We start from the raw sequence: 14,419 nt of genomic DNA on the forward strand, positions 1-14,419 counted from the left end.
TGACAGATAACGCTGCACCTCCACTATGGCATCAGCGGTGGCATTCCTGGACGCTCTTGCTTCTTCAGCATCCATGAGGGAACATCACGACTCACCAGCCTTCCGTCCCTGACTACGACTTCTGCCTCAGTGTTTCTGGTTCCTGTCTGCTCACCTGGTCCTGACCTCTCCGCCTGGCCCCGACTTTGCTGCTGCTCATCCCCAGTCTGCTCTGCTACTTCATCGGCCTCATCTCTGTCACTCCTGCCCGCTGTAAACGGAACTGTACGGTTCTGAGTGTTCACCCTCGGCTCTGCTCAAACCCAATCCCCGAGCCTGACACCCATAGACTCTGCGTGGGCCCTGAGCCTGAAGAACGGACTGTTTAGTGTGTTTCCTTGTCTGCCAGAGGTCCTGTTTGACTGTGTACTAATAAAGGGTCACGACCAACGGTTCCAGCTTTCCAGAGTGCTGCTTTTGGGTCCAAATTGCACCCGTCACAATTTACACGAACAAAGGTGCGAATGCAGCTCGGTCCTGCGATGGTGTGCGAGGCAAACAAAGATGGACACGTGCTGACTTTGGAAAGTGACAAAAAAATGCAGGATTTAGTCAAGGCAAAACAGCAAATTCAGAGTCTAAAACACTTGAGTTACCACTTGGCAAGGGGGAAATGATCTGATGCTGGTGAGCCAGTGTCAGCTGAACAAAAAGGCTGCTAATTAGCTGCAGATTCAGAGGTTGTCAGCAAGAACCAGAAGTTGAGTATGCTATGCCCCCTTGCAGAAATATAACGGTACAGCACACAAACACACAGCAAAATGATGAACATCTGATCAAGCAGAGAAGTCTCATTTGGAAGAACATATTTAGCTATTATAATGAAATCAAGGAAGTTTGAAGACATTTAGAAGATTCAGGTTTTATAAACAATTACACAAAAGAGAACAATTGCTTCTGATCTGGACAGCAGAACATCAGAGTTAATAATACTCATCATCTTCTCCCTGTTTAGCATCAACCAGGCACTTTAGTTGTTCCTGGTTCCTCTTCATGCGCCCCAACAGGCTCTTTATCCCTTCTGTGTTCAGCAGCTCCTCTCCAGTGATCCGACCCAGTGCTGTTGTCATCTCCTCCATCACCTTCATCACAGGCTCCAACAGGACCAGATGCCGGGTCTGCAGCTCTGCCACATTCCCCACCCCACTCAGCACCCCCAGCTGATTGACAACTCTCCTCATTTTACTCTGAACATCAGCAACAACCTCCCGCCTCCCAGACAAATCTCGCAGGTTGGCGTCAGTCTGATGAATTTTGTGGTCAACATCTTGGATTTCACCTTCAGCTTTGGAGATCAAGCTCTGGAACTCCGACACTTTGTTGCGGTATTTTGTGACCTGAGATTCACAGCTGTCCACCTCACTTCTAGCAGTGTCGACAGCATCAGAGGCCTGATCCATATCTACAGCGCCAGAAATAGCCAGACCAGGGCCTGAAATAAATGTAAAGTAGATTCACATGACCAGATCGTGATTGTCCAAAACATCTTCAGTGTGTCTCACACTTGTCTTCTAGTAACTTTAGTCAAACACAAAATTACTGAACATGTTTCAGATCATTTAAAGCTTCAACTTTTATTTACTCACCAACAACCCATCCAATGAATGGGATGACCAGCAGACCAAGTCCTACATTCCTCATCGTCTCTGCTTCATCCCTCTTCTTTCTCATGTTCTCTAAAGTTTCTTTTGCTGATTCCAGGTTTCTCCTCTGGGTGTTCAGAGCATCTTTGTAGGTCTCCAAAGAAGACCTGTAAGAGCCCAGCTGTTTTTGTAGCTTGTCTAACTCTAACTGTTTCTCCTGTTTCAGCCTTGCTAAACGACCCTGGTCTGCAGTGAGAACCTCAGTCTGCCTGTCCACGTCCTGGAGCTCCTCTGCAGCTATCCTCTCAGAGCTTTCTAGTTGTTGTTCCATATTTAGAATCTGTCTTCTTATATCATCAAAGGTTTGAGTGTCTGGAAGGACCATGTCTGCATGGACACTGAGGAGGATCTCTGAAACTTTATTGAAGGACTGGAGTCCACTCTTCAGTGGGACGATCACAGCCTGGGCCACTTTCCTCAGCTCCCTGTCCTGGGAACCTACAGAACTGTGAGTCCAAAAAGGAAAGCCTTAAGAACCCGGACCAACAGGGTCGACTTACCAAACACTTCACAGGTCATTACGGTGTTTCAAGAAAAATATGTTTACATTTATATTTGTGAACCATCTCTAAACCTTGTTTATGTACTTCTGCATTTACTGATCATTGCTGTTAATTTTTCTTTTATGGTTTATAATAAGTATTTATAGTTCTGGACACCTGTGGTAGCAGGGGCAATAATTACTGTGGCACCAAAAGGCCCACCTGGGACGTAGCTGTAGGTTCGGGTAAAACAGAAGCTGAGCTGATGGTGAGCTGTTAGCTGATGCTCTCCTTCGCTCTTCACACCTCAACTCTTGGCTTTACAGTGGGTTAGTGTAAAGGTACCTTAAATGTGTATCATCCATGTAGGTTTTTGTGCGTTAAAAAATAACTGTGTGAAATGTTGGACAATTTTGGCTCATATGCAAATGTTCTGACCTGTTTACGGACGACACACATAATCCAGCCACAACAGTATCTATTATGATTAGTGATGTCAGTGTTAACGCCTTAATTATCACGTCATTGTCGGACCTGGACTTCAGGTAGCTTCTCTTCCGCCCACATAAACAGAACTGTGGACAGCAGGACCGACAGCTGCAGCTGGTCGGACCCACAGACTTCCTGTGAGGCCGACTGTCAAAGTGAATGTATTCATTTTGACATAAGCAAGTTAACGTGATCATTTGGACAGCCCTAATTCTGACTGTTGATCAAACTGTATGTAAACTGTGAAGTCTTGTGGTTGTGATACATACCTACAGGAAATGTTCCCAGCCATGATCACACTAGACTGAAAGATGGAGACCTAAATATTAAAGAAAAAAGAAAAAGCTCATTATGACAAACACCTTTCACTGCCTCAGTCTGGCTTACTCATCGCCCGAACTACACTTTCACCAATATGAAGTTGTTCTCCTCAAATATACATGAGTTCAATGTAGTGGAAGCATGATGAATGAAACCATCCATGCAGTGTCTGCCACTGAGTACTGGAGTACATCCCAGGAATGATAACTGGGACTTTTACAGATAACTCAGAATGTCCTCATATCTCCTATTTTCTTTGTGTCCAGCATTTGAAAATTGCATGAATCAAAATTCATACTGCACAGAAAGAAGAGATGGTTGACTTCTCTTTGACCTTATGGTGCTTGTAGAAGTGATGTCTTTTAATATGTTATTTTTGAGGTGTTTCATTTGATCTGATAAATTCCTCCAGCTAAACAGAGGGCACGGTTACAGACTGTACATGTGCTAGTTTAGGAAGTACCATCACAAATAAAGACAGTTATCTCACACATCAACCCTTACAGCAGTCATGGGCAGAAGGAGACAAGACAACAGTTCAGTCTAAACAGGAGACCTTTATTTACTGCCGTCACAGAATAAACATCAATGCTACTGTCAGCAAAAGCACCAAAGCAGTCAGCGTTCCTCAGGACCTTCACCATGAGCAGTCTAATAATAACAACACACATTACCAACACTAAGTACTAATTCTGACTAATAACTATAATAACACGCATGTTGCATCCCAGGTTTCATTAAAGAAACTAAGCAGGTCAGAAATTACTTGGACACTTATTCTTTCACCATTGAGTTTTACTGTGATCTTTTTATTTGCCACCACATGGTCCGTCTGATAGGAGATGATGATGTAGAGCTTTAGTCCACTTCATATCTGTGATCGTTCTCCAGTCTGGTCTCACGCTGTGCGCACCTCCTTGAGTCCTGCGTCCACATCACCGTCTCTATTAAGAGTGTTTTCTTTGTGTGAAGGTCAACAAACAGGGTCTTCAGAAGATCAGAACAGTAAGTGAATCCATGCAAAGGTGATGCATCAGAGATTTTGTGAGATCAATCCGATTTAAAACCCCAATCCGAAGAAGACAGCAGCTCAGCTTAAAAACAGGACTCACAGATCAAATGTGATCACTCACATTCTACTGTCAGACTGGTGTCGTATCTTCAACCAGGTTTGGGTTTTTTTTGGCTGTGCCTTGATGATTTTCTCCCAAGGTCTCACTTTTGTGGAGGGCAGATTAAAACACGAGTCCCAAAACTAGTTTACAAACTTTGACCAAGTCTTCTTGCACATGTTTGTAAGTAATTAGCATCAAAAAGCAGTTGTGTAGTATCTTTTGCTCAAAGCGCTGATGTGACGACAGTTCAATTTTTCTAAATCGTGTTGAATTAGTAGTAGTCCTCCTGTCCTTCAAAGCCAGCCTGGACAATTTCTTTAATCCTCTCAGTCTCCTGGGGTGGGGCAGCAGGAAGAATGGCCTTCAGTTCACACTCGATTTTCTCCATTCTTGCATCGGTCTTCCTCTCAAAGTCTTTTTTGTTCTTGATCACCAGCTGCAGAATACCTCTCTGGGCGTCCTGGCAGGACTGCTGCAGCATGGCGCGCTCTTGATGGAACTCAGGTCTGTCCTTATCCATGGCCATGAGCCTGCCCAGGCTGCTCACTCTGTCCATCAGGTACTTGCTGGACACCTCAGTGTACGTCCCTGAGATCATGTGGACCAGGCTGGCAACGTTGGAGGCTTGGAAGGCTTGGTTGTACAGGAGGTCTTTTGTGAAGAGCTTGTCGTTGTAAGAAAGTTTCTTTGAGTCATCACATGTAGTAACAAAGTTTTTCAGGGTCTTGCTGAGGCTGGTTTTGACAATGTTGGAGACCATCTGGAAGAAGCGAACCATCTTCTCCCATTGCTCTTTGACCCTGCCCATGGCGTCCAGACCCTTGACCAGCATTTTGATGGTGGTGTCAAAGTCAATCTCTTTGATGTTGCATTTTTGCATCTCACACAGAATCTCAGTCAGTTCCCTTTCATTCTTCTCCATGTTCTCCACACTCTTTTGATAGGAGTCACGCGTATGTTTGAGTTGTTCTCTGCTCAGCTCAATCTTGTAACGAGCATTTTCAGAAGCTCTCTGACCAGATGATTTGTGTTCTGAGTTGTTCTCCGTCTTGAACATCATTGGTGGTTTGGGGGTCAGAGCAGGAGTACCTGAAATTTTCTTGCTCTTGGAATCAAAAGCAAGTGAATCTTCATGCAACTTTTTGATGCTTGTAACCATCTTTTTGGTCTGGTTGTCATTCCACTTGCGTTCTGGAGAATACATGTTCATCTCTTCACAAATGTTGATGCCACGCTCACAGATGGACAGTGCTCTGTCACGTAGTTTCTCCTCTGGTAGTTTCTTTAGTTCCCCAGTGATCCTTTTAAATTGCTTTTCAATCCAGTTAGCCTTGGTACACGTTTTATGTTTCTGATCATAAAGGTCCTTCCAGTCTATTTCTCCATTTTTGACAAACCTTTTGAGAAGCTCTGCCAGTTTCATAATCTCCTCAGATTTGCTGCAGACTCTTATTTGTGCAATCTCATCAACCTTTGTATCACTGGCATTTAGGGTTGTGGGTGATCCACCTGCTCCCCCAGATGAGTTACTTGTTCTGGAAACGAATCCATTCAGTATTCCTGTTACTGATGAGGTGATTGATTCCACAAAATCCATGCCTATTATTTCCCACCCGGAGGGAATGGAGTTCATGGCGCTGTTGAATGCCTCTTGTGCTCCTTCCATCTCCTTTTCCAAGTCCTCCATTGCTTTCTTGGACCGTTCATTCAGCTGCTTGGCTGTCTTCTCTTTCATTTTAGTTTCCTCTAGCTTCATCTTCACCTTTTCGAGCTCTTCTCCATAAAATTTTTTAGCATTGACGGAGGCTTCCAGCAGCTCCTGGATTAAACAGATGACATCAAGGTACTTCTTTTCAACACCTTCTGCCAATATCACGCACTCCTCTGCTATGTCACGGATGTTGTCCAGCTGGTTTGGCAGAAGAGTTTTGATCACATCATCACTGCCGTTAAAGAGAACATTGACTGCCGCCTTCATGTAATCAGGAACTGTTCCTGTGTGAATACGGATTTGATCCATGTTCTTGTGGGCCTCATTAAAAGCCTGCCAGCCTGAGTTACACACTTGCATCAGACAGGCTCTGAAGGAGTTTGGGTACTTGATGTACTTGAAACCTCCTTCTGGGCAGTTCTCATTGATGGAGAAATCTTCACAGGAGGAGATGAACACCAACTCCCCCATTATAGCAATAGAGAGAGGAGCAGGGGTCAGATATTCCTCCCAGTTTGCATTGGGCTGCATCAGCATTTTGGTGGTCTCCCGCATCTCTGCTGCAGTGGTGAGACTTTGAGTGGTCTTTACGATCTGGTTGGCCATGTTTCAATACTGGAGAGAAAGGACAGGACAGAGGATTTCAAGTACTTTTCTACTCTGATGAAATATTCAAAGTTAACTGCTAAATCTACAGCAAAACTACTCTGAATGTAAGAAGAGAAGAGTCCCCTTATGTCAAGAAGACAGTTGCTTAGCAACCCGGTTTGTCTAGATCAAGATTTGTACTTCCCTTCTCTGAAAGTCACTGTTTGAGATTTTAGGAACAGAATCCCTTTGGATTGATGGGGTTGCATCAACCTGATCACCTTAATTTGCTGTTTGCCAAATCTTCTACTTCATCTTTCCTGTCATTTTGTCATGTGTGAAGCAGATGCCCAATCTGTCTATTCAGCAGACTTTAGTTGAGTTTCAAAGACGATCAAGCGAAATCAAGAACCTCACAAACCCTAAAGCTGTTCTCACTGCAATAGTTTACTTTATTTTTTATAAAATTACCAAAAAAAACTCAAATTCTGTTTTCTCTTCATCGTTCTGGGATGTTGATTTTGTTTTTTTTCATGCTAAATATATACTAAATTCAGTTTCATGAAAATGAAAGAAATGTCTGGAATCACTTTATATCAATACATCGTCAACCATAGTAACAACAAAAACCATCACAAGTATCAGAAATTAGGAACAGAAATCTCCACTCCAGTCCTGTAGGTGGAGATAATGTGCTCCAAAGCTTATTATCAACAGCTATTGTGAGGTAAACTAACCAAAAGTCCATATGTGATTATAAAATGGGTAACCACTCAACTTTCCACTTTATTAAAGCAACGGTTAGATGTTAAATACATAAAAACGTGGACTTTAAAGGCTGTGTCAGTGATGCAAATATCAATGTCAATTGAAACCTTAAAACAAAGCGGGACTGTCTCACTCCTCTCTTTCAGCTTCAAATGCAAGCACACATCAAAGTCTGAGTCATATGCACCGCAAAAGCTGGAAATCACACGGATGTGGTGGGATCCACTTGCAACACGGCATGTACGGACAGTTTTAATAAATGGCTTTAATGAATACGTGAAGGTAACAGCACAGAAGTAATTATGGGCCTCTGTGGAATGCAGAAAACACAACTCATTCACAGTCGGGCAACGGGCCCAATGAACAAACAGCCAAACTCTTAGTCGGCAACAGAAGGTTGTCAGATTTACCAGGGCAGAGACGTAGAGGGAAAGTACAAGGGAGGCAGGGTCAAAACCCATAAGTCCAATCAAACTTTGTGCTGGAAAGTCACGCATGGATCAATAACAATGGGGATGAATGTACAGCAATGACTTAAATAGGCCTAAGAGGGAGAACAGATGAAAACGATGAAAGCTGATCAGATGGGTGTGGAGGAGGGGCGTGGTAGAGTTAGTGGAATTTTCTACCTCGGCACCAGAGCAGAAGAGTAGGCAGTGACAAGAAATGATGTTCAATATATCATCAACAACAGTGATAAGACTGAGTCATATGTCCCACAAAATAAAACTGTAAACAGAAGAGGTGTAGAGCGCACTGATGGTAATTTTGCTCTATTTTTCTGGCTGTGATGTGTATGTATCATAGCCATAGAACTAGAAATGTGGCTAGTTGGATGACATATTGGAGCCGTATGGCATTTGGTGCTTGGTAAGTTTATAAACCCATGTAGCCCAGGACCTACAGTTTGCAAATGTGTAACATGGCTATATTCTTTCCTGCTTAGCGTCCTGCTTCAGGGTGTCAGACTGGAAACCTGTCAACTCCCAGGATTGGAGAGAATTTCACAGGAGAGAATTCTGGGAGTTGGCACTTGGCAATCTCATAATTGGCACAAACAGGGCCGCCCCTCCCTTCATGAAGAACTTGCACTGTGCAGGGCTCACGATTGAGAGTCTCCATTTTGCACAATATGCGCAATGTGTCTGACTTATGTGTCTCACCGCTACACAATTTGAGATGCACAATAAGCAACATTAAGTGTGAGGCAAAAGAAACAACATCTGTAATCGGCCACCACAAACAGGTAATGATGAGTGTCAAAACTTAATAAAAGTTTTGTTGATTTTAATAGAGGAATATAGCTACTTGGGAAACTTCACCCAATATGATATGAGGAAACAATGATGACTAAATCTGTTGGAAACATATTAAAGTGAGGTTGCTATTTTCTTTTAAATATGTTAGTCTGCCATCAGCTCTGTGACTAAAATGGTAAATAAATAATATTTGTGCTAATTTAGATAAAATGCTGAAGTTAAACATTTGCATTTGGTATTTCTCACTTACAATTGACAAAGGATCTAGAAGATCAACAAACTTTGTTTCACTGAATACTGTTGATCCTCCATTTGTTTGATTAAAATATTGTTAAAAGCTTTACACTGATTTTATCTATATAGAAACGTAGATACCAAAGGTTCAAACACAGGTCCTATGTGATCAGGTAGGTCACATGATCCAGGTAAATGTCATGTAAACACAATAAAACTACTTCCTCACCGGTGCTCTTTCCTAATCTGTTTAAATTTACTTTTCAATATCAGGTAAGTCTGAAAATATTTGTGTCCTTTAGAAAAGCAGAGTTTAAAGATGTGTTATTCTTTTGCTCAACATGAGCTTTTTGGTCATTTTGTTATGTATTTTGTAAATCCAGAATCTTCTCAAGTACAGTTTTTTTGAGGATTTTCTTCGTCTCAGAACTGTGGTCTGCTGACGTCATATAAGCAGACCCCGGTTAACTTCAATACTGTCTATACATATTTCCAGTAGCATTAGCTGCGTAGCAATAACGTGACGCAGCTTCTTGTCAATCGTGTTTTTTTGGATTGTGTTGGTGTGTTTGGACCATTCAGGATTATCAATCAGTTTGTTGGGTTCTGAGTGCAATAAACAGATTACCTGAGCAGCGATCTTTTAGCCGAGTTTAATCTGTGGAATGCAGAAGAGAACAGGTGGGTGAGAACAAAGCTTTGCATTCAGCGGTTTGAGCACAACCTCAGTGGGAAAAATCTAAAGTAAATGAGTTGTGTCCCAGAGAAGAGTTCATAGCGACAAGAGGAATTAGACCAACATGTGTGATCACAAAGTGATCTGTAGTCTGATATGAATCTGATCTCTTACCTTTCCTGTGTGGAGAAGCAGGACTCTGTGGCAGCTGAAGCAGAAGTGAACTCAGTGGTCCTGACAGACCCTTAAATAGGGTGTTTTTACTTTCACTTTTTAAATGCCGGGAAATAAATGGGCAGGATTTGTGAGGGGGACAACAAGCCCAGACATGAATTTCATCATCTGAATCTTTATCTTCAAGTGGCCGTTGAACACTTCATTACAGCAAAGCTTGTGGATCCATATGTAGCAGCAGACATGAGAGCTCATCAGCATCCACTCACATTTGCTCCAGTAGAGCTCCAAGGACAATCACAGAGAGGAAAAGGGCAAACATCCTGTCTGTACAGGTGCTGAGCAGCTCACATCTTCAGCCTGGCGGACATGAACCTTGCACTAATAAATAATCTGTCACATGATCGGATAGAACGTAGAGTAACTCCATTAAATGTGCTTTTTACATCAAAGTGTTGAACAGAGAATGAGTTGCTCACTATCAGCTACTGGGAAACAGCATCACCACATGGCGATCTGACCTGGAGCTCCATCACCAGAGGTATCAACACTGTCTCTGCAGAGACAGAGGCAGCAGTTCTAGGACCCCCTGGTTTACAGATATCTCTAAGTGTGACATCTCTGGGTTTTAAGGTAATAAAATGTACTGGAATATTCTGCGGAATTATTTCAGGGCTGGGTGTTCAAATCGTGGCATCAACTATCCAGAATAAATTCTTAGGCGGGGCCATTAACACTACCAGGAGACTGTTTCTATTTGGTGCTAATGTGTCGCACTCTACTGTTTTGATGAAGTTAGCTGGAGAAAAGCAGGAAACTTTGTGTCTACGCAGGGTTTTTCCAAGTGGAAGGGCCAAACCGGTTTTTGATCGCTGTGCAACAACATGCTGAGATTTGTGTGCTGATGTTTGTTTGGTGTTGACCACTTTAACCCTTTTTGAATGGAAATAAAGATATTTTGTCCATCGACAAGGGAAAAGAATTGGATCTTCATTCACCTGACAGAGAAACTAGAGTGTCAATAAAGCTATCCCATCTGGAATTAAAGCGTTGCCTCGGCCTCTACGGCTGAGCTGTAGATTTCCGTCTACCTCATGATGACTTGTTCTAGTTTTGCAGAACAACACCTGAAATGAAAACCCTCCAAACAAAATTCAATTAGTAGCAGGAGTTCATTGTTGTATCCTGAGGAACATCTGATCATAAAGCAAACAGAGAAGTCTCATTTGGAAGAACATATTCAGCCTTTAAAATTTTCAGACATTTAGATGATCCAGGTTTTAAAAATAAAGTATTACACAAAAGAAAAAAACTGCTTCTCCTGAGCTGGACTCATTCAGAAGAGGACAAATGTCCTGACAGCTTGTTATCAATGAGCCACAGGTGTTTCTATGTTAGAATTCACCAAACAGCAGAACATCAGTTAATAATACTCATCATCTGCTCCCTGTTTAGCATCAACCAGGCACTTTAGTTGTTCCTGGTTCCTCTTCATGTGCCCCAACAGGCTCTTTATCCCTTCTGTGTTCAGCAGCTCCTCTCCAGTGATCCGACCCAGTGCTGTTGTCATCTCCTCCATCACCTTCATCACAGGCACCAACAGGACCAGATGCCGGGTCTGCAGCTCTGCCACATTCCCCACCCCACTCAGCACCCCCAGCCGATTGACAACTCTCCTCATTTTACTCTGAACATCAGCAACAACCTCCCGCCTCCTAGACAAATCTCGCAGGTTGGCGTCAGTCTGATGAATTTTGTGGTCAACATCTTGGATTTCACCTTCAGCTTTGGAGATCAAGCTCTGGAACTCCGACACTTTGTTGCGGTATTTTGTGACCTGAGATTCACAGCTGTCCACCTCACTTCTAGCAGTGTCGACAGTGTCAACATCTTGGATTTCACGTTCAGCTTTGGAGACCTTTTATTTTTCTGATCGTACAGGTCCTTCCAGTCTATTTCTCCTTTCTTGACAAACCCTTTGAGAAGCCCTGCCAGTTTCAGAATCTCCTCAGATTTGCTGCAGACTTGTATTTGTGCAATCTCATCAATCAACCCTTGTGTCACTGGCATTTGGGTTTGTAGGTGACTGTTGTTTGTGCCTATGGCCCAAACAGCAGTTCAGCGTATCCACCCTTTTTTGAGTCCTTAGAGGGAGTGCTGGAGAGTGCTCCTTCTGGGGGCTTCCTCGTCCTCCTGGGTGACTTCAATGCTCACGTTGGCATTGACAGTGTGACCTGGAGAGGTGTGATTGGGAAGAATGGCCCCCCTAATCTAAACCCGAATGGTGTTTTGTTATTGGACTTCTGTGCATCACATCTCAGATTGTCCATAACAAACACCTTGTTCAGGCATAAAGGCGTCCACATGTGCACTTGGCACCTTAGGCCGCAGATCGATGATCGACTTTGTGGTCGTGTCATCGGATTTGCGGCCGCATGTTCTGGACACTCGGGTGAAGAGAGGGGCGGAGCTGTCAACTGATCACCACCTGGTGGTGAGTTGGCTCCGATGGTGGGGAAGGATGCCGGACAGACCCGGCCGACCCCAACGTATTGTGAGAGTCTGCTGCAGGCCTAGCCAACCTGCGGCTCCCGAGCCACATGGGCTTTTTGCCTGGTTTCATGCGGCTCTAACGTTCATATCGACGTTTGGGTTTGTGTTTTTTTAATGTGCGCGTTCGCTTCACTTGAGTTCAATACGGTACTTTCGCCAAACGCGCATGCGCGTTAGATGAAAATACCGCAAAGTTTCTCAGTAGGGACAAGATCTTTTGAGTAAACAATTAGTGTCAAGTTCGCCTTCAAAATGGCAGGGAAAAAATGCACGAAAGCTGGCCCTCCTTACCAGTCTGTCCATCCTCTTCCTGTCCCTGTCCGTGATGCTACTGGACCAGCAGACAATCCCATAGAAGATGGCTGATCCCACCACAGAGTCATAGAAAGTCCTCAGGAGTGGTCCCTGCACTCCAAAAGATCTCAGCCTCCTGAGCAGGAACAGTCTGCTATTGCCCTTCTTGACAAGGGCGTCTGTGTTGTGTGTCCAGTCCAGGTTCAGATGAACACCCAGGTACTTGTAGGTCTCCACCACGTCAACATCCGTTGCCAGGATGTTCACTGGTGCAGGCGGGGGGTTGTTACGCCTGCGGAAATCCACCACCAGCTCCTTGGTTTTGCCAGCGTTTATCTGGAGGTTGTTCCACAGGCTCCAGTCCACAAAGTCCTGAATAAGTTCCCTGTACTCCGTATCATCCCCATCAGTGATGGAACCAACAGCAGCAGAGTCGTCAGAGAACTTCTGGAGGTGGCATGAAGATGTACTGTATGAAAAGTCTGCGGTGTAGAGAGTGAACAGGAAAGGAGCCAGAACTGTTCCCTGTGGGACACCAGTGCTGCAGATGAACACCAACTCACCCATTATAGCAATAGCGATAGGAGCAGGGGTCAGATATTCCTCTCAGTTTGCATTGGGCTGCATCAGCATTTTGGTGGTCTCCCGCATCTCTGCTGCAGTGGTGAGACTTTGAGTGGTCTTTACGATCTGGTTGGCCATGTTTCGATACTGGAGAGAAAAGACAGGACAGATGATTTCAAGTACTTTTCTACTTTGATGAAATATTCAAAGTTAACTGCTAAATCTCCAACAAAATTACTTTGAATGTAAGAAGAAAGCAGTCCGCTTAGGCCAAGAAGACAGTTGATTAGCAACCCGGTTTGTGTAGATCAAGATTTGCACTTACCTTGTCTGAAACTCACTGCGTGAGATTTTAGGAACAGAATCCCTTTGGAATGATGGCGTTGCAGTTCGGAATCATCCTGATTACCTTAAAATGCTGTGTGCCAATTCTTCTACTTCATCTTTCATCAAGAGAATCAAGAGAAATCATGGACCTCACAAACCCTAAAGTTCTGTTCTCACTGCAATTGTTTACTTTCTTTTTTTTAATAAAATTACCAAAAAAAAAAAATCAAATTCTGTTTTCTCTTCATCGTTCTGGGATGTTGATTGTGGTTTTTTTCTTGCTAAATATATACTAAATTCAGTTTCATGAAAATTAAAGAAATGTCTGGAATCACTTTATATCAATACATCATCAACCATAGTAACAACAAAAAACATCCAAAGGTTATTATCAACAGCTATTATGAGGTAAACTAACCTAAAGTCCATATGTGATTATAAAATGGGTAACCACTCAACTTTCCACTTTGTTAAAGCAACGGTTAGATGTTAAATACATAAAAACATGGACTTTAAAGGCTGTGTCAGTGATGCCAATATCAATGTCAATTGAAACCTTAAAACAAAGCGGGACTGTCTCACTCCTCTCTTTCAGCTTCAAATGCAAGCACACATCAAAGTCTGAGTCAAAAGCTGGAAATCACACGGATGTGGTGGGATCCACTTGCAACACGGCATGTACGGACAGTTTTAATAAATGGCTTTAATGAATACGTGAAGGTAACAGCACAGAAGTAATTATGGGCCTCTGTGGAATGCAGAAAACACAACTCATTCACAGTCGGGCAACGGGCCCAATGAACAAACAGCCAAACTCTTAGTCGGCAACAGAAGGTTGTCAGATTTACCAGGGCAGAGACGTAGAGGGAAAGTACAAGGGAGGCAGGGTCAAAACCCATAAGTCCAATCAAACTATGTGCTGGAAAGTCACGCATGGATCAATAACAATGGGGATGAATGTACAGCAATGACTTAAATAGGCCTAAGAGGGAGAACAGATGAAAACGATGAAAGCTGATCAGATGGGTGTGGAGGAGGGGCGTGGTAGAGTTAGTGGAATTTTCTACCTCGGCACCAGAGCAGAAGAGTAGGCAGTGACAAGAAATGATGTTCAATATATCATCAACAACAGTGATAAGACTGAGTCATATGTCCCACAAAATAAAACTGTAAACAGAAGAG

The 14,419-nt window shown here is 43.3% G+C and overlaps 1 protein-coding gene across 1 annotated transcript; it reads right to left on the minus strand.

Annotated features, from left to right (window-relative positions):
- Window positions 1-881: 881 nt before the first annotated feature.
- LOC101063698 (uncharacterized) lies at window positions 882-9,578 on the minus strand. Its single transcript, XM_029839025.1, has 5 exons — window positions 9,500-9,578; window positions 9,278-9,307; window positions 2,923-2,972; window positions 1,626-2,128; window positions 882-1,471 (listed from the first exon to the last, which is right to left on the minus strand). Exons 3-5 carry the CDS (start codon window positions 2,943-2,945, stop codon window positions 963-965), a joined length of 1,035 nt encoding a protein of 344 aa, XP_029694885.1. The 5' UTR covers window positions 2,946-2,972; window positions 9,278-9,307; window positions 9,500-9,578; the 3' UTR covers window positions 882-962.
- Between the last annotated feature and the right edge of the window lie 4,841 nt (window positions 9,579-14,419).

Source organism: Takifugu rubripes, chromosome 7, assembly GCF_901000725.2.
Source record: "Takifugu rubripes chromosome 7, fTakRub1.2, whole genome shotgun sequence".
Classification (NCBI taxonomy): Eukaryota; Metazoa; Chordata; class Actinopteri; order Tetraodontiformes; family Tetraodontidae; genus Takifugu; species Takifugu rubripes.

Coding starts and splice junctions, on each gene's coding strand:
- LOC101063698 (XM_029839025.1), bottom strand. CDS start 2,945: ATGGCTGGGAACATTTCCTGTAG. Junction 2,129..2,922: donor GCTGGGAACATTTCCTGTAG/GTATGTATCACA, acceptor TTGGACTCACAG/TTCTGTAGGTTCCCAGGACA. Junction 1,472..1,625: donor ATTCATTGGATGGGTTGTTG/GTGAGTAAATAA, acceptor CATTTATTTCAG/GCCCTGGTCTGGCTATTTCT.